Source organism: Prionailurus bengalensis, chromosome A3 (genome assembly GCF_016509475.1).
Source record: "Prionailurus bengalensis isolate Pbe53 chromosome A3, Fcat_Pben_1.1_paternal_pri, whole genome shotgun sequence".
NCBI lineage: Eukaryota > Metazoa > Chordata > Mammalia > Carnivora > Felidae > Prionailurus > Prionailurus bengalensis.
Window position 1 is genome coordinate 110341677 of NC_057354.1, and position 20662 is coordinate 110362338.

General features: G+C 37.5%; 1 protein-coding gene across 3 annotated transcripts in view; it reads left to right on the forward strand.

Moving 5' to 3' along the window:
* The window catches only part of PRKD3 (protein kinase D3), a 97800-nt gene that overhangs the window by 64679 nt on the left and 12459 nt on the right, over window positions 1-20662 (forward strand). For all 3 annotated transcript variants that reach the window (XM_043604155.1, XM_043604153.1, XM_043604156.1), the window contains exons 7-14: window positions 451-528; window positions 3879-4062; window positions 5488-5611; window positions 7289-7366; window positions 8445-8721; window positions 11587-11639; window positions 15925-15997; window positions 17044-17150. In XM_043604155.1, coding sequence (XP_043460090.1) covers window positions 451-528; window positions 3879-4062; window positions 5488-5611; window positions 7289-7366; window positions 8445-8721; window positions 11587-11639; window positions 15925-15997; window positions 17044-17150 — 974 coding nt within the window. The remainder of the gene's footprint in view (window positions 1-450; window positions 529-3878; window positions 4063-5487; window positions 5612-7288; window positions 7367-8444; window positions 8722-11586; window positions 11640-15924; window positions 15998-17043; window positions 17151-20662) is intronic.

Sequence of the window (20662 nt, forward strand, 5' to 3'; positions counted from 1 at the left end):
AAAAACAAAACAAACGAGCAAAGGGGAAAAATAGAAACAAACCAAGAAACAGACTCTTAGCTATAGAGTTAAACATCTTAACTGATGGTTACCAGAGGGGAGGTTGGTAGGGGAAGTGTTAGAAAGGTTATAGGGATTAAGGAGTGCATTGCGATGAGCACTGGGTGATGTATGGAAGTGTTGAATCACTATATTACATACCTGAAACTAATATTACATCATGTTAACTAGCTGGAATTTACATTAAAACTTAAAAAAAATAAATTAAAAAAAAAAGAAATGGAACCCTGAGGAGTTGAATACCTATTAAGAGGTGGCATCAGAATTTGAAACCAGACCTTTATTCCAAGACCTGAGTTCTTAGTAAAGGAAAACTTTAAAAAGTCTCTAAGCATATCTGATACTGCCTGACTTTTTACATACATTAATAAACCAAATATTTTATTTCAGATTGTAAATTCAACTGCCATAAACGCTGTGCATCAAAAGTACCAAGAGACTGTCTTGGAGAAGTCACTTTCAATGGAGGTAAAATTCTTTTTCTTAATTTGCCTAAACGATCAGAAAAGGTCACAGTTCTTTTGTGTATTATCTTTGTATAAGGTTATATTTGCATGTTTTATTTTGTTTACTTTGTTTCTTAAACTTTGGCTTTTTTAATTTAATAATCAAGGAAAATACAGATAATCAGTAAAGGTACATGTATTGTATTGTATTTTATCTTATTTTATTTATGCCTTCCCATTTTTCCTATAGCCACCTACCATTTGTAGTCTAATGTTGCCAGTGGTGTTGCATATTTTCTTCCATCCTTAGACATAAAATACTTCTTTTTACACCCTGCTGTTGTCCCTAGAGGTGTTCATAGTTCTAATACTGACTGCTTCTGTGTGCCAGGCACAGTTCTGTACTCTTTACATACATTGATATTTAAACCTAAGAAGAACAGCCCTTTGAGTTAAGTATTTACAGATGAGTAAACTTGGCACAAATACATTGAATAAGTTGCCCAAGAAATATAGCCAACAGTTTATAGAGTTGGGATTTGAACCCATATGATCTGGCTTCTTAGTCCATAGTCATTAGAACACATTGTGCTGCCTCACTGTCTCTTTCTCCATCAAATAATCATTTGCTAAACATATTCCCTCATATGCCTTTTTCTTTTCTTTTTTCAAGATTATGTAGTGATTATGTTTTTGGAGGGAAGGAATAATGATTCCAAGCAGAATTTTTTTTTTATTGTTTGCCTGTAATATATATATTTTTTTCAATATATGAAGTTTATTGTCAAATTGGTTTCCATACAACACCAGTGCTCATCCCAAAGGGTGCCCTCCTCAATACCCATCATCCAAGCATAATTTTTATTTAACATTTACAGGACTGGTAAAAATTAAATGTAGGTAGTTCTGTAGGATGAAAAGTATAAGGAATGGAAATTGAATTTCTTAAGATTTTAATGTTTTCTTTTATGGCATTTTTTTTTTTTTAAGTTTATTTATTTTGAGAGAGACAGTGCGAGGGTGGGGGGCAGAGAGAGAGGGAGATAGAGAATCACAACCTGGCTCTACACTGTCAGTGCACAGCCCAACTTTGGGCTCAAACTCACAAACCATGAGATCATGACTTGAGCCAAAACCAAGAGTCGGTCGCTCAACTGACTGGGCCACGCAGGCGCCCCTGTGGCATGTTTTTTATGGTTGCTATTTAACACCATTGACAGATCGTGATTGGTTTTCTCATTTGGGTTACTCTGAATTAATGCAGCTTTGCTATAGACTAAAGTTTCCTCCAGATTTATGGTTCATGTATTTTTGTACTTTACTACTGTTTGACAGATGAATATGAAATACTATTTATATTGGTTTTAATGTATACTAAGTAGTTTGAACATCTTTCAAATGGTTACTGGTTCTTAAGGGGTTTTTTTTCCCCCCTATAAATTATCTGTTCACATGTTTTGTCCATTTTTCTGTTTATTTGTTACTGATTTGAAGGGAGTTGTTGATAATTCTACCTAATAGTTCTTTGTCAGTTATACTTGATGTAAATACCTTCTCTAAGTTCTGGATTATCATTTTTTTAAGCAGTGTTATTGAGAAACTTTGCATACTTGGCACATTTAGTTTATTCACAAAGTTAGGTATCTATCAGTGCAGTCCAGTGGTAGGACATTTTTCATTACCCTGAAAAGAAACTCCATACACATTAGGAGTCACTCGTTGCTCTTCCCCACTAGCCCATGGCAACCACTAATCAACTTTCTACTGCTGTGGGTTTGTCTATTCTAAGCTTTTCATACAGATGAAATCATAATATGTAGTCTTTTGTGACTGGTTTCTTGGACCTAGCTTAATGTTTTCAGGGTTCCTCCATGTTGTAACATGTATCAGTACTCGTGCTGCTTTGTTGATGAATAGCATTCCTTTGCATGAAGATATCACATTTTATGTATCTCTTCACCAGCCAGTTGGTGGACATTTGAGCTGTATCCACTTTGGGGCTTTTATGAATAATGCTGCTATGAACATTTTGAGTACAATTTCTGTGGACATATGTTTTCATTTCACTTGGGTAGATACCTAGTTGTGGAATTGTTGAGTCATATGGTAACTCCGTGTTTTAAAATTTTGAGGACTGCCAAACTGTTTTCCAAAGCAGCTGCACTATTTTACACTCACTTTACCAGCAGTGTATGAGGATTCTAGTTTTTGTGAAAGCTTACCACCACTTGTTATTATCTGTCATTTGGATTGTTGCCATCCTACTGAGTATGAAGTAATACTTCCTTGTGGTTTTGATTTGCATTCGTGGATGGCTAATTGATATGCACATCTTTTCACATACCTGTTGGTCATTTTACATCTGCTTTGGGAAATATCTATTACTCTGGTCCTTTGCCCATTCAACTGGTTGTTTATTTTTTTATTATCGAGTCTTAAGAGTTCTTTAAACATTTGAGATACAAGTCCCTTATTTGATATATAATATGTAAATACTTTTTTCCCTTCTGTTGGGCAGACTTTTTGCTTTTTTGAGGTATCATTTGAAGCACAAAAGTTTTTAATTATAATCAAGTCCACTTTATTTTTTCTTCTGTCACTTATATTTTTGGTATTCTATCTGGAAGGCTTTGCATAACCCAAGGTCACAAAGATTTACTCCTGTGTTTTCTTCTAAGAGTTTTATAGATTTAACTCCTACATTTAGATCTGTGATCCACTTTAAGTTAATTTTTGTATTTGGTTTACAAAAGAGGTCCAGTTTCACCTTTTTGCATGTAGATAATCCAGTTCTCCCAGCACCATTTTTGGAACAGACTATTTATCTTTCCCCAACAAATTGCCCTGGACCAGTTAACCCAACATACAATAGTGGTGACTAATTTTTTGCTTTGCTTCTAGTATCTTTTGTCATACAGAAATTTAAGTTCTAATTATTAAAAAAAATTTTTTTTAATGTTTTTATTTATTTTTGAGAGAGAGAGAGAGAGCAAGCGGAGTAGGAGCAGAGAGAGAGAGGGAGACACAGAATCTGAAGCAAGCTCCAGGCTCTGAGCTGTCAGCACAGAGCCTGATGTGGGGCTCGAACTCACGAGTTGTGAGATCATGACCTGAGCCAAAGTCAGACACTCAACTGACTGAGCCGCCCAGGCGCCCCTAAGTTCTGTTTAAGCAAATTAATTAATTTTCTGCCTTAGGGTGTGTGCATTTTATATCTTCCTTAATTAAATACCTCTTTATCCATAAAGATATTTTCCTATTTTCATTAAGAGTTTTAAAACCTTTTTTTTTCACATTTCATATACTTTTTCTATTTACATGTATTGCTCTCCCATTAGTATGAAACTCTGAATTCATTTAAAACTTTGCCAGAACCTTCCAGTCTGGGAACAGATACAGATATACCAATGGATATTGACAGTAGTGACATGAACAGTGATGGTAGCCGGGGCTTGGATGACATTGAAGAACCATCTCCTCCAGAAGATAAAATGTTCTTCTTGGATCCGTCTGATCTTGATGTGGAAAGAGATGAGGAAGCTGTGAAAACCATCAGGTAATGCACGTGTGTGTATTGCAAGCTACTTCCAAATGCAGGATTAGTCCAGGTGCTTCATTAAGAAAGAAAAAGCCACATTTCTTTCAATGGAACCTAGAATGTAATTTACAATCCAGTTAAAGTATTGCTAATTCCTTTACATGCACCACAGTATTTCTGAAATAAATTATACACTCTGGCCATCTACTCAAGATGGGAAAGTATGAGAATCCTTGTTAAAGAGAAAAATGCTTTATTTAAATGTAGTCTAGATATTATATCTGGCTGTGGAACAGCCACCACAAGGTGCCGGAATTAAACTATCAATTAAAGCAACCAGCTTCTTCATTTAGGCAAATTATCAGATGTTAGAAACACCAGTGAGAATATATACCTGCCGAATGTTGCACAGAGATGATGGTGACAAATTTGGGGGCAGTTTTCATTTTACCACAATTAGACTGTTAGCACTTTGCAAAATGCTATTGGATTATAAAACTTATAAATATCCCCTTATGTTTATAGAAATTCAGTTTTTTGTGTATACAGCTTTGTAGAATACACTACTTTGTAATAAAATGTGAATATTTTGGCAGGTTTTGTTCTTCACTGGCAACAAAGAAGTATTTAGAGAAAATGGATCATTTAACTGAGTGGTCATTTATTCATTTTGGCTTGTCATTAGATTGCAGCTATTATCATTATGAACTAAAACTTACTGTTTACCCAGTTTGGAGACTGTGAAGAGAACTTGGCTAGCTTCCTAATCATGAATATTTCATAATTTAAGAGAAAATATTTAACTGAGATTCAAATTGAAAAACCATGTATTTTTCACACATATCCCGTCAAATTGTTCTTTTACTTCCAGCTGTGCTGTTTCTGACCCATGTTTCAATATTACCTAATTTGACGCAGTACTTTATTTTATTGTCTTAATTGGTAGCTATAAATCATTTTATTAGTATCTATTAGAAATACTTTTTCCTAACAACATGAAAAATGGAATTTGACATTTGAACCATGTGATTTTGTGAATAGGTATACTTGCTTTTTACCTTGTTACGAATTTACTAATTAATCATGCTGCCTAGGGCAAAAGAACCTTTCTCAACAGCAGTCCCGACTGAGACCCTCTTCCAGGCTCCAGATCTTCCAGTTGGGGAAGATTCTTTCTGCTCTGTTCATTGTTTTGTGTTGTGACCTTCCAAAAAATATTGATGACACATAATGAGGACTTTCAGGATTGTCTTAGTCTTTTATAAATCAACTGTGTATCATCATGAAAGGATTAATTTCTTTTTCTTAACCTATTTCTGTAAGATATTTTGAAAAAATTTAGCTCAGTTATCTTTAAAAAGGCCAGTGAGCTTACAGTATTCATAGGATTTTTTAAAAATTCAAATTATCAATATTTTATCATAAATGTTAAATGTTTTGTAGTCCGTCAACAAGCAGTAATATTCCGCTGATGAGGGTTGTACAGTCCATCAAGCACACAAAGAGGAAGAGCAGCACGATGGTGAAGGAAGGGTGGATGGTCCATTACACCAGCAGGGACACCCTGGTCAGTAGTCACAGATATTTTAATACGGTAGTGAAAGTTTGTTACGTACTTTATTTTGTGCATTTTTAAAATCAAAATGAGGATGTAATATGTATTAAGACATAGTATATTGGAACTGTAGTTATATTTGTAAAGAGTTCTCAAAAGACAGAACGTTGAAATATCTTTACAAACCAGCAGAGCAGTAGAGATTCAGAAGAGGTCTGGGGATATAACATCAAATACAAAATCCATGAAATAAATAATAAGAGGGACTTCATTATAATTATAAACTCCTGCTCTGCGAAAGACAGTATCAAGAGAATAAGACAACCACTGGCTAGGAGGAAGTATTTACAAAAGAGACATCTGATGAAAGACTTCTCTAAAATATACAAAGAACACTTAAAACTCAACACTAAGAAAACAAACAACCCAATTAAAAAATGAGTCAAAGACCTTAACATATACCTCACCAAAGAAGATCTGTACAGATGGCAAACAGGCATATGATGAAGATGTTCCACATCATATGTTGTCAGGGAGATGCAAATTAAAACAACAGTGAGATACCACTACACGCTTATTGGAATGACCAAAATCTGGAACACTGTCGACACCAAATGCTGGCAAGGATGTAGGGCAACACAAACTTTCATTCATTGCTGATGGGGATGCAGTGGTATAGATACTTTGGAAGACTGGTGGTTTCTTACAAATTATGGGCTTTGTGATTATGATGTGTCAGTGTAGGTTCATCAGTTGTAGTGGATGTACCACTCAGAAGAAGGATGTAGGTCACAGGAATGCTCTGCATGTGTGGGCACAGGGGATATATGAGAAATCTCTGTACCTTCCCTTTAATTAGGCTATGAACTTAAAACAGCCAAAATCTTCATTTTACAAAATTATTTTAAGAAACATTAAAAAAAAAAAGCCACGTGTCAAAAAAAGCAAAGACAAATGACAAACTGAAAAAAGTATTCTGAAGTCATGTTCTAGACAAGGATTCATTTCATGATATGTAAAGGATACCAACAAATGGATTCAAAAAAAAAATACAAACAGTCAAAGAATGGGCAAATAATATCTACAGAGTTCACAGGCAGGAAAATACAAATGACTTTTAAAGATGAGAGCTTGATCTCATATTTAATAAAAAGTACAATTTAAAATTTCACTGAATTACCTTTTTTTTTTTATCAGTACAGCAAAGATCAAAAAATTTAGTGACATACTAGATTAGTGAAGGTTTGAGTAAATAGGTACTCATGTTGCTGATAAAACTATAAATTGGATCAAATCATATGTAGGATAATTAATACTGTCAAGGAGAATTACATGTGTACATATCTTTTGACCTGGCAAGCCAATAGGTAAATTAGAAATGTAGCCTACAGATGAATTACATATCAGTGCATGTATACCACACGTGTATTTGCATGTGCTCACATAAAGTTCCCTAAAAGGATTCCCAGAAACCTACTACCGTTGCTTACGTGGGGTAGGGTGGACTCGAGTATGCTTATGACTATATATCCTTTTTCTGTTCGCAGAATTTTGACCCCCGTGAATTTTAAACCTATTCAGACATACAAACTTATGAGTAGAAATGAAAGGAAAAAGAAAGAAAGGCACAGGTACTTTGGAAGAATCATTATTTTTATACCTAACAGTTGTATGCCCTTTATTTTATAGAGAAAGAGGCATTATTGGAGACTGGACAGCAAATGTCTCACATTATTTCAAAACGAATCTGGATCAAAGTATTACAAGGTAAAGATTCCACATTTAAAAAAATAACATACATTAAAATATCGTATGTTTTCCAGGTATATTAAAGTAATATTTGTTAGTTATTATATTGGCATATACTGTGTATTATGACTCTGCCTAATATCGCTTATAAGTCACTCTTGAGTTCCTTGTTGAAACAGTTTTCCCCCACCCTCCATTTCACCCCCCACAGCAGCCCTGCTACCAAAGGATGTTTTTTGTTGTGTTCCTTTGGTCTTGGCCTGCCTGTCAGGTTGCTGCTGATTTCCTTCTGGACACCATGATTTAGATCGGGCTGTTCATGATCATTGCCTGTCCAGAAGAGGCCGGTGTGGTATCCATGTTCTCCCTGCTCCATTTGATCTTAGGCCCCGATTCCCACATGCTGCTGCTTCGCTTTTGTATAGTCTTCTTTGCCTGGCTTGTTCCACACTTGGCCATGCCACAGACTGACACCAAACAAAATTGTAAGTGGAGCGATTGTATCCTTAAGAGAGAGATCAGAAACTGATGACTTTGAGCTGGTTGGGTTCTTTTAAATAGGTTTTTTTGGTGTGGTTTTTTTGTTTTGTTTTGTTTTGGTTTTTTTTTTTTTTTTTTTTTTGCCTCAGGGAGTAGACTACACATGCAGAGTTGTTACAGTTGTGTGCAGAACCAGAATGGAGTGCGTGAACAACCTGTGCTAGCATTCTCCTTTTGCTGTTGTTTTTGCTTTGTTTTCCTTTGAGGGCTGCATCTTGCAGACAGCAGCTGGCAGAGAAGTAATTGTTGAGTTGATTTAATGACAGTTGGAAAGGGACAAGTGTTGGATACAGTGGCGGTTAACTCTCCCCAGTCCTCTCCTTCCTTGCATTCTAACAACCTGCTGGAACACTGGGTTAGTACGCTCCAGGCTCTGCCTTTGGCAGATCACTGATGGCAGATACTACTGTAAGACTTGACTGCGTGCTCCGTGTACCACATACTTGTGTTCATCTTAGTGCATTCGCTAGAAATGTGTATCTTTGATTGTTTAGCGTATTTGAAAATAAAAACAAAGATGTATTTATATTTTTTAATGTTTGATTTTTTACTGCAGGAAATTCCACTTTCAGAAATTCTCCGCATATCTTCGCCACAAGATTTCACAAACATTTCACAAGGCAGCAACCCACACTGTTTTGAAATCATCACTGACACTATGGTATACTTTGTTGGGGAGAACAATGGAGACAGTTCCCACAATCCTGTTCTTGCTGCCACTGGAATTGGAGTTGATGTAGCACAGAGCTGGGAAAAAGCAATTCGCCAAGCTCTCATGCCTGTTACCCCTCAAGCAAGTGTTTGCACTTCTCCGGGGCAAGGGAAAGATCACAGTAAGCAATAAGCTTGTTGATGGCTTTTTCCCCCCTTTGGTTCTTAAGCGTTTTGTGGGTGTGGTTGTGTTTATGTATTTCTAACACTCATTTTAAGCTTCATCGTTAGTAACCAATACTGCGGGTTAATTCCTTTATACAATTCACGTTGGTTACAGTGTATACATACAACCCCCAGTATGAAAGAAAAGGTTCCAGAGTCAGTCTCCCTCTCCAGGCTCTGCCAACCTATTAGGTGATCTTAGGCAAAATTTCACCTGTCTGTGATAGTACCTACTTTGTGGGGTTGTCAGCATTCGAGGAAAGAGAACCAGTAAGGAATAGAACAGTCTTTGGTTTCCATGAACTCTCAGTGGATTAAAGTAAATTGCTAATATTAGTATTTTGCTTCATGGTGGGATATAAACAGGTGATCAAGAATTACGGTTCACGTCATATTTGTGAAATCTATGAAGCCAGAAATGCTGTTTTTCTTTTAACTGAATTAAGACATTCAGAAATACTAAAAAAAATCGTTGAAACACATGTTCTTTGCACCAACAAAATTTATAAAATAAAAGCTAAATTTTGTAAAGGATCAAGTGAAAGCCATAATATAATGTCACTTTTACGCCATTGGTATTATGTTATTTCTGGGGAAACACCATTTATTAGACAGATATATTTAAATTGAAATAGGTATCAACCAGTTCCTACATGTACTTTATTTCTGTTCAACTGTATTATTTTGTGCACCTATTCTTGGCATTATGTTAGGCTCTGAGCTAGAGTATGAAAGAAACACAGAAATTAAGGGAGATAGGACACACATACATAAGTAAGTGTTAGGTAGCAGCATAAAGCAGTAGTGCGCAAAAACGAGTAATGCGTTACTTGGAGGATGCGGATATGGATAGAAGGAGTAAGCAGAGACTTCATGATTTGGATCTTGACCTTGGATCCCAAGTAGGTTAGGATAGGAAAGGCTAAAAGGGAATGGTAGAGAGCTAGTGTTATTCTAGTTAAGGAGACAGGTGTGATCAATGGGATGAAGATAATGACCGTGACCATGTTTGGTGTTTAACATTGATTCTAAGAGGATGAATTAATGGATATTTACAGTGCTGCTAAAGTTTTGGGGGATTTTAGACAGAACTCTGATAACCTAACTAAAGCCATGGACCTATTCCCCCAGAAAATAATACAGGAGCATACATACAAATTTTATGTATAACTGGATGTGGGAACCTCCTCTAGCCCATCATCCATGGACCTCCTTCCTCGGGTTGAGAATCTCGAAAAGCAGAAGGGTTGCGTGAGAGTGCTAGAGAATGATGCGCAGTCGTGCCGCTTACTGTCTGTGTGACCTTGGTCTCTACAGTCTCTCATCTAAAGTGTGAATCATAATAAATGCATACAATGCACGTAGCACAGTTCCTGATGCACTGGTAATACTGTTGTTGTTGCTGCTGCTTTTTGTGGTGTAAAGTTCTGGGAAGCAATAGAAATTAAAACTGGGTGGAGCTGGACAGTGGAGGCCTTTGAAACAATCTGCGTTGACACTAGGAAACCGGAACAATTGAAAAGCATGGTGTTAGATACTTCTGTATCGTTGATGCTGTGCCTTTTTTGTTTCATTGATATTTAATATTTTAATTATTTAAAATATTTTAAGATTGATTTAATATTTTTAAATGCAGGCTTTGACAGTCATTTTTTGATGCATAGTTTTTGATGCATAGTTTGCTTACATTTTGTTAATTTTTGTATTTGGGATTGTAAAGGAAATTTCATATTGTCTTTGAGTTGTCTCCAAGATTCTAGATGTTTGAGACCTAATCTCTTACTCACTTCCCATGCTGCCCTTTTCTCTTGTCAGTTACTTCTGTTGCGTACCAAAATAATACAAACATTTGAATTTTACAGCATTATGGAATATAAGATGAAGAAGTCCTTCCTATACACTTGTAACACCCCCCCTTATTCCTGGTCCTATACCTCCTCCTTCAGAAGACCATTATGAACAATTTGGTGTATATTTCTTGCTTTGGGGAGAAGGGAAGCTTATGCTATCTGTGCTGTATTGTTATATTTTATTTTTGTAGAAAAGTGTGGTCATACTCTTTGTTCTTTTTGGAACTGGCTTTTATCCACTATTTAATATATATCAGATATATTTCAATGCTAGTATATGTAGATTTGTCTAATTTTTAATTTTAATTTTTTAATTTTTAAAAAAGTTTTTGTAATGTTTGTTTTTGAGAGACAGAGAGCATGATGGGAGGGGGGCAGAAAGAGAGGGAGACAGAATCTGAAGCAGGCTGTCAGCCCAGAGCCTGACACAGGGCTTGAACTCATGAACCACGAGATCATGACCTGAGCCAAAGCCAGACGTTTAACCGACTGAAGCACCCAGGCACCCCAAATTTTATTATTACTAAAGTAATGCATGCTTTTTATGTTTTAGAAAATGAAGGCAGTATAGAAGTGTATGAAGAGTAGGCTTTGTTCCCCAACCCTACTTCTCTCACTCATCGGAAGTATCATTTTCTTCATCAGATGCTGCTACTACCTTACAACTTGCCTTTCTAACTTAATATGCTGTGGATAGCATTCTAACTCAGTATTATAGCTCTACACCATTAAATGTTTAGATAGGATTCCTTTGTGTGGGTGTTTCATATTTTATTTAACCAGTTTCCTGTTACTGGGTTAGTATTGTGTGTGTGGATACATTTTTTTAAAGAACATAATTAGCCAATTTTTAATTCAGCCAGTTTATAAAACTTAATGTACTGTGGGCACTTGCATGTCAGCAGATGTTAATATTATTAAATCCTATAACAATTTTGTTCTTTGCTCTTACATCGTTCTTCTGTTTTACAGAAGATTTATCTACTAGTATCTCTGTATCTAACTGTCAGATCCAGGAAAATGTGGTAAGTAAAAATTGAAAATTATAGCTAAGATATGCAAATTGGATAATTAAAATAGGTAAATGAAGATGTGAAAATCAGTTCAAGAGATAAACTCTTAAACACAGAGAGCAAACTGGTGGTTGCCAGAGAGGAAGTGAATGGGGGGATGGGGAAATAGAGGGGATTAAGAATGCATTTATCCTGATGAGCACTGAGAAACATATAGAACTGTTGAAACTAATATAACACTGTATGCTAATTATACTTGAATTAAAAAAATATATATGGGGCGCCTGGGTGGCTCAGTTGGTTAAGCATCCAACTTCGGCTCAGGCCATGATCTCGCGGTTTGTGGGTTCGAGCCCCACGTTGGGCTCTGTGCTGGCAGCTGGAGCCGGGAGCCTGCTTTGGATTCTGTGTCTCCCTCTCTCTCGGCCCCTCCCCCGTTCATGCTCTGTCTCTCTCTGTCTCTCAATAATAAATAAACATTAAAGAAAATTCAAAAAAATAATAATTCTTAGGCCAAAGTATTGACCAGTTGGCCTAAAGACACCAGGGAGGCTAGACTTCAGGGCTGATAACTTCTTTAAGGAATTCTGCCTTATGAAGGAAAGTGTGGCAGATTTTTTTAACTGTGAAAATAAAGTTAACTTTTTCATAAGTGTTAGTAGACTATTACATAGTGACAGACTAGTTCAAAGAGAAGGGAGAGACCACTTCTTTCTGGGTCAGCAGAGAAAGCTTCCTACAAGAAGTGAATCCTGAGCTGTGCCCAAGTGGATGGAAAGGGATTTTGACTCAAGGGCTGAGAGGGTGAGGGCAGGGAATACTACTTCATACAAGACAGGGACCAGGATGGGCACATAGAAAGAAGCAGGACATACAGGACTTGTAAGGAATAGTGAATAGGTTCAGTTTGGCTGGTGTATATATGTAGGTATGTGCTGAGGATTGTAACAGGGGTCAGCAAACTTTCTTTTTTTTTTTTTTTTTTTTAAACATTTATTTATTTTTGAGACAGAGAGCATGAACAGGGGAGGGTCAGAGAAAGAGGGAGACACAGAATCTGAAACAGGCTCCAGGCTCTGAGCTGTCAGCACAGAGCCCGACGCGGGGCTCGAACCCACGGACCGCGAGATGGTGACCTGAGCCGAAGTCGGACGCTTAACCGACTGAGCCACCCAGGCGCCCCAGCAAACTTTCTATAAAGGGATAGATAGTAAATATCTTAGGCTTTGTGGACCACACCCAGTTACTTGATTCTGCCATGGTAGTGAGAAAGCAGCCTTAGTACAGAAAGGAATGAGCATGGCTGCGTTCCAATAAACCTGCATTTATGGACCCTTGATTTTGAACTTTATGTCACTTTCATGTGTCGAAAGATACCATTATTTTCTCTTTTTTAACCATTTAAAAATGTAAAATCTATTCTTTGATCAGGAGTCTGTACAAAAAGACCCAGCAGACCTACCAACTAGTTTGCCAACCATGGATTAGAAAGAAAAAAGGCTGGAAAAAGAAGTCATAAAATATTTCATTGACTATATATAAATTTCTCTGATAAAAACCTCTCACCATCTTCCACCTGGGGCATCCAGCTGTTCTAGCTCTTAGCATATAAACGTTGCCTATTCTAGGATTGCGGTGAAGACACGTTATCCGGTGGCGCTATGGGAAATAGAGGGTCTCAAGGAGATGTAATCTGTGTATCTCTTGTTGTAGTGGCAGGTACGAGAGATACCAGATTCTCGGGGAGGGAAGGAGGAGTAACAAGAACCTGAGGTCACTAACTTTGAAGGAGCTTGAGGGACATGCACATTCATAGCTGAAAAGGGGAAAGGTTTAGAGCTGATCTTTGTGAAAAAACCTTTTCTGGCAGCTATTATTTGAATAGCATATGTCCCCTCATCTAATTTGATTAGAACCAAAATTTGGTTGGTTAAACTTTTTAAAAAGTTGATTAAAGTTAGGAAGCATATAAAAATGATTCTTACAAACCTTAAAATTTTCACTATAACTTAAAACATACCTATGCACATTCATTTGCTGTTGTCACAGGACTGAGATTCTTATGGGTCTGCTAAGCAGACTCGCACTTTGTCTTTCTTGTGTCAGTCACATCTGTAATGCAGTTCCAATGGTAACCACCCAGATTTCGTGCAGACTTCACAGACTAAGGGTACAAGTTCCCAAAAGGCTGCCCGCACTTGAGACACCAGCCACAAGTGCAGGGGTCTCCAGGTCACCCGTACTTCTGACCAACTGGCTACAAATCCAGAGGATTCCCACGAACCCACACTGAGGTTCAATAATTCATTAGAGTGACTCTGAGAACGCAGGAAAGCTCTGGACTTCTGATTACAGCTGAAGTATAAAAATCGGGACCAGCCAACTAAAGACACCTAGGGTGCGGTTTGGGAGGGTTCTGAATGTAGAGCTTCTGCGTTCTCTTGCTGAAGTCCGGGTATGCAACCCTACCAGCACATAGATGTGTCACCAGCCCCGAGAGTTACCTGGATTGTGGTGTCCAAAGGTTTTTTTTGAGTTTCATTAAGTATGATTGACTGAATCAGTGGCTACCTGATTGAACTCAGTCTCCTGCCCCCTCGTGTCCTCCCCTGAGTTTGGACTGTTCAAAGCCCCAATCCTCTAATCACGTGGTTAGTCTTTCCAGTGATATTTCCTCATCCTAAGTCATCTTGTTAGCTTAACACAGGTGTGATCTAAAGGGCTCATGTATTACATGAATGAGATATTCCTGTGACTTGGGAAATTCCCAGGATTTAAGAGTCTCTCTCTAAGAAACCAGGGGAAAAGGCCAAATTCTTATTATACAACACCCATAATATCTATAATTTCCTATTTTTGTTTCTTTAAAGTAGAGCCAGGGATACTTGTGAAATATTCTGAGAACAGAATCCGCACTCCCCCAATCTGGAGTTTGTAAAACTACTTAGTTTTCATAGAAATCTTGTGTGTTTCATTGACTTATCAAATATATTTATATTTAATTTTGTGTAATCTATAACAAGTACATTTGGCAAAATGATTTGGGGAATAAATTCAGTTTTAAGAGCTACTCATTGGGATACCGGCCACAAGCATTTTGTTAGGCTGTGGTAGACATCAGTCAATATATGCTTTTCAGAGGGAGTGGAGAGTGTAGGTTATTCTGGTGAGTTAGTAAAAGACAAGGTGTTAGGATAGCCTCTAATGTAGTACTTATTTGACCCTGATATGTCCTGAATTCCTTATCTTTTTAATAGATTTTTCTGCTTCCCAAATACATCATAAGGCTCTTAACTAGGTCTCTTCCACAAATTAGCTACCTTTTGCAGAGCCCTGTGTACAGTTAGGGTTCAATAAATGTTGATGATAATCATAAAATCATAGGCATTTTTTAAATTAGGGGGAACCTAGGGATGTAGACCAATACTTTTTTTTTACAGATGAGAAAACGTCCCAGGGGAGTCAACAATTTAAGATTATCTAATTAAAACAAATTAGGAAATCAGATTTATGGAATTACTGATTTTTATATGCTAAGCACTAGACTTGACACTTTGTAGATATCTTTATTTACTTTGCTTAAAAATCCAGTGAAATAGGTGTTACTATATTCCCTTTACCAATTAAGAAAATTGAGGCCTATGTGATTCTATTTGAGTTACTACCGTGAGACAGGCACTGGCTGGGAATGTAAGAGCCACAGAGATCGAGCCCCTGACTTCATGCAGACTGGCACAGACCCCAAACAAAAGGGAGACCAGGATCGAAGAGCTGTGGATTGCCCTCCCAAGAATATTCTGACAGCAGCAACCACCACCAAGAGAGAGCGGGGCAGGGGAGAAGATTGGGGAGTGGGTCTCACTGACAGACTTTCTCACACATACGCTGTCACCAGCCTTTCAAAATCAGCCTAATTTCGATATGAACCTTGTGAGTTTTTCTCTCAAATCAAAGATAGCAAATTTCTTTGATGGTGAAATAAGTAAAATACTGTTCTTAATTTTGTATGTTAATTTACTGTTTATAGATGATTACTTAATAAATGCATGATTTCTTCTATTCAAGGCATTCCCCCCCCCCCAAAGATCTTGCTGAATATATTATACTTGCATATTAAGAGTCATAGTATTAAAACTGGGCTTTTCTAGGACATGGAAAGTCTATATTCATAAAATATTTGTTATGAAAATTAGCTGCCTCATAAAAATAAAAATGTGTTTAAGTGTTAGAATGAAGAGTTAGAGATGCTGACCATGTTTCATAGGGCAAATAATGCTGCTTACTCCTTCCCAAATAGGACATTAGTACTGTTTACCAGATCTTTGCCGATGAGGTGCTTGGTTCAGGCCAGTTTGGCATCGTCTATGGAGGTGAGTGACTGCAGCCTGCTGCAGATTATACATACGCCAGAAAATTGTGAAATTTGAAAACCTCTGCTAGCTGTTACGTCTTGTCACAGTTTTGTCCAGTGGCTTGTTTCTGCAGGGTTGACTTGCATTCTTTCAGCTAAGCCCTTTTCACTGTAACTGAGTATTCATTCTTCATTTCAACCGCAAATGTTACAAAGTAACAAAGAATCAGGAAATTAGTTCCACAGTAGTCTTACTTTATCTCTTCTTGTAGCATAAAGATGTGAGGGAAAAATCAATGGCTCAGAGATTTGTTGGGCGGTGTGTGAGGAGGTTATGCCCTACTGGATGTCCAACACAAATGGCCCCGTTCATCTGCTGTTGGATGAATGTTATATCACATTTGAGGACCTGAGATCTCACTATGACTTGATATTGGCAGAGTCATTTAAGCTCACCGTGCCTTTGTATCTTCATCTGTTGAATGGAGTTAATAAACCTTTACCTGCATAGTTCACAGGGTTGTTAATTAAACCTAATTGTACATAAAAGTACTTTTATGAGCTATGATCCGAGGTATAAAAGGAAGGTAATGTTAAATCCTAGTCCTCACTTGCTGACACTGTTTAAGTAGTCTCCTCCTCGGCCTTTCTCCCTCCAGGCTTGCTCTCAGGTCTGGTTAAATAACTTTGTGCTGACTCAGTGAACCTAGTAAAATTAATTCATTGATACAGTGTTTCTATCTTGACAGTCTCTGAAGACTAAGAGTAGTAGTTAACTAATAAGGTAAAGATTATTTTTCAGCACCCAAGTTCATTCAAATTTCCTGCTGTTTTGAGTAATGAAGCTGTCATTAGGGACAGCTACTATTAAGGGAAAACAATTTGCTTCTTAAAATTAAAGGTGAGTGAAGGAGAACAAAATCAGCCAAAGAAAAGAAATATAAGAGTAAATACATATCAGTTTTGGTCTGTGGACAACTTCCTGATAAAGCTTTTATGTTGTAGATGAGCTGACAGTTTGCTGCTTCTTACTTTTCTATACTTTTTTTTTTTTTTTTTAAATAGGAAAACACAGAAAGACTGGAAGGGATGTGGCTATTAAAGTAATTGATAAGATGAGATTCCCCACAAAACAGGAAAGTCAACTCCGTAATGAAGTGGCTATTTTACAGGTAAAGAACAAAAAACCAAGTTGCTTTGTATTGGTTTTAATTTTGATTTATGAGTTTTTAAATACAGGTCTGTTTACTGTGCTGATAAGAATAAGGCTTGTTTTCTGTTTTGTTTTCATATTATGCCCTTTTGACTTAGTGAGAGATTGGTGGACATCTGCATTAAATCCTTAAGTCTTTTTTAAATTTTTTTAAAGGAAAAATTAAGTTACAGTAACCTAGGAGTTACAAGAACTGCCATTATGGTAGTAGTTTGTTTAGAACACATTTTCATAAGTAAAATCTTAACAACAAAACTCTTAATTTGTCTCTCCAGAAGCTCAAAACACTTGATAGTTCTGTATCACCACATTTGATAAGGAGATCAGTGCTATACCCGTTCAGTTCTCACAGATGATCTGCTTGATGATTATAGCAATTGCTATAAAAAAAAAAAAAGTCTGCTTAAAAATTGTGGACTTTTTAACAGTAGCATTTGCTATTTTATTAATTCACAACTCCAAAGGTTTAATTTTATAATGGTTTAGTCCACTGAGGTGTATTTTTAAAGATATACTGACAATGACTTAACTCCCATAAAATAAATTACTGTCTTCTTATTTTCATGTAACATTTTTACCTCTTTTGGGGGTCATCTAGAAGACTAAAATGTAGCTTTATCTTTATTTTTATGAATATCCTAAATCATTTATAATATGCAAATATCTATTTACTGTGTAGCTTTTGCATAATATTTAAGAAATCATGGTGATATAATAGTTAATGCTGTCAGAGCCCCCATTTGCTTGTGGGTGAAGTTCAAGAAGATAGTCTACTGAACTTAGGCTTCCTTGAATAAGCAGGTAAGAAATGTATAAACAAAGGATTAATCTTACATGTATTACATTATCAGTTACTAGCAGTAATGTTTGCCTCACTTCTTTTTCAGAGGCGTGATAATCAAAAGATTATGATCAACAAGCTACCTGTGGTCCTTTCAAGTTGCTTCCTCCTATAAAACTACCTTCATACAGAATATTAATAGCATTCAGACTATATTAGGATATGGTTAGAAGTCTTTTTCACATCTAATTTTGGAATCTTGCTCATTGTCCAACTAGTATGCAAAAAAAAAAACCATTAAGGATATATATTTTTTAAGGGTTTTTTTTTAATGTTTATTTACTTTTGAGAGAGACAGAGACAGAGCATGAGCAGGGGAGGGGCAGAGAGCGAGGGAGACCCAGAATCTGAAGCAGGCTCCAGGCTCTGAGCTGTCAGCACAGAGCCTGACGTGGGACTCGAACTCACGGACAGTGAGATCATGACCTGAGTTGGACACCCAACTGACTGAGCCACCCAGGTGCCCCAAGGATATATTCTTAAGACTTGATTCATCCTTGTCGCTTTGATCACGAACACATCTTTGAATTAAACACTGAAGCTTTTTTTCGTCGTGTTATGAACTGTGGCTCATAATAGCTAAATATAGGGGTTTCCAGGTAATGCACAGTGCAAAAACTGTATTCTGTCCTTCTGGGTTTTTTCATTGATATTGCCCTATGGGGAATACAGTTAAGTGTTATAGTATGTCTCCAAATACACTATTTTCATCTTAAATTTAATACCATATTCTTTGTTATAGATTCTGTTCAAATCGTATGTCGTGAATGGCTTACTTTGTGCCAGAAACTAAACTTAATTAACATCATCCAGCAGGAAGAAGACAGGTTCAGAGTGTGAATCTAAGTCTGTCTCCACACCACATGCTCTTTCTTCTCTGCCACATTGGATCTCCTGTGTGTGTGTGTGTGTGTAAAATTGTGACTTCAGTTTCTTTGCAATGTGTAAGTTCAGCGAATGTTGAGTGTGAGGACCAGCTTTAGGCTACTTTATATTTGAATTACAGTTCTCTTAGAACAATGTGAATATGGTAAATACATTTTTTTAAAGCAGACTTGTTTCAGATAGTAACTCATTTGCTGAAATTCATTCCGCAAGGTTTGGTTGTATGAGCATTTCAGCGAGACCCGTCCACACGGGTCGCGAGGCACTTCTGTACTCACTCACTCGCTCCACCCTTTGGTTCCCGCCTCCCCTGGCAGCCCGGTCATCCTTACTTTCCAGTCACTGCCCCTGATTCTTCTTGTACGTAGTCCTCCTTAAACAAATCCAAAGGTCTGGGTGAACGCAGCCTGGTAGTTGATCCTGGTACTGTAAGTCCCCTGCAGTTCCGCCGACAGCCGTAGTTTTTCTTCCCCATGTCCTCATCTTTTTTTTTTTTTTTTTTAATGTTTTTATTTATTTTGGGGACAGAGACGGCATGAGCGGGGGGGGGGGTGGGGCAGAGAGAGAGGGAGACACAGAATCTGAAGCAGGCTCCAGGCTCCGAGCTGTAAGCACAGAGCCCAACATGGGGCTCAAACTCACGGACCGCAAGATCGTGACCTGAGCTGAAGTCAGACACTTAACCGACTGAGCCGCCCAGGCGCCCACCGTGTCCTCATCTTTATAAAGAAAGGATGAGGTGAAGACCAAGCATATTATTGAGACCATACTTTTGGCCTTTTCAATGGCAGGGAGAGACAATTATAGAATCATTGACTTAGGAGTGACCTTACAGTTTACCCAGGAACATCCAGCCTCTCTCTTGAGTGCCTGGTGATAAGCTCTGTATTTCTATCAATTTAATAGAAATGAGAACGTGACATTTTTGGACATCTGCACATATTCTATTCAGCTAAATCAAAATCTCTTTAAAAAGGTTCCATCATAGACACCACACTCAACACATTGAGTCTCTTTTCCAGATGGTGGCCACACTGACTTTCTTTCTGTTCCTCAAACTTGCCAGATATGGTCCTGCCTCAAGGACTTTGCTTTAGCTATTCCCTGTGCCTAGAATGCTGGCACGCCCCATATCTGCATGGCTTATTCCTTTATCTCCTTCAAGACTTTGCCCAGATGTTATTTCCTCGTGAGGCCCTTGCATTCCGTTCAGCATTATCCACCCATCTACCCCCAGCGCCCCTTCCTCTTCTTTCCATAGCATTTACCACCTTCACACTGGGTCATTTACTAGTTTATTACCTAGTGTCTACCCAACCTTGCTAGAATTAATAAGCTCAGTGAGATGAGATATATTTGTCAATTTTGTGTACTCATGAATCCAGACTACCAGCATAGTACTGGCACATAGCAAATACTCATTTAATATTTATTGAATAAATGTGTTTATGTGGGGAATTAACCCATAACACATTGTTAAAATTTTGAATGGAAGCGTGGAATGGTTTCACTTGTATAGTTCCTTAAGGTAATGTGTTACTTTGTAGATGTGTACAAGCGGTTGTGCAGAGAAAAGGGTCCATACCTACGTAAACTGTTAACACGGCCACATCTGGGGAGCGTGTTGTGGGGCAGGAAGGAAACGGAGGATTTTTACCTTTGTTTCATGGGGATAAGGTAATATAAAATGTCTTTTGCCCCTGCCTGAAGAGGGTAGGTATAGAGTAGTAATGGGGGAAAATGTG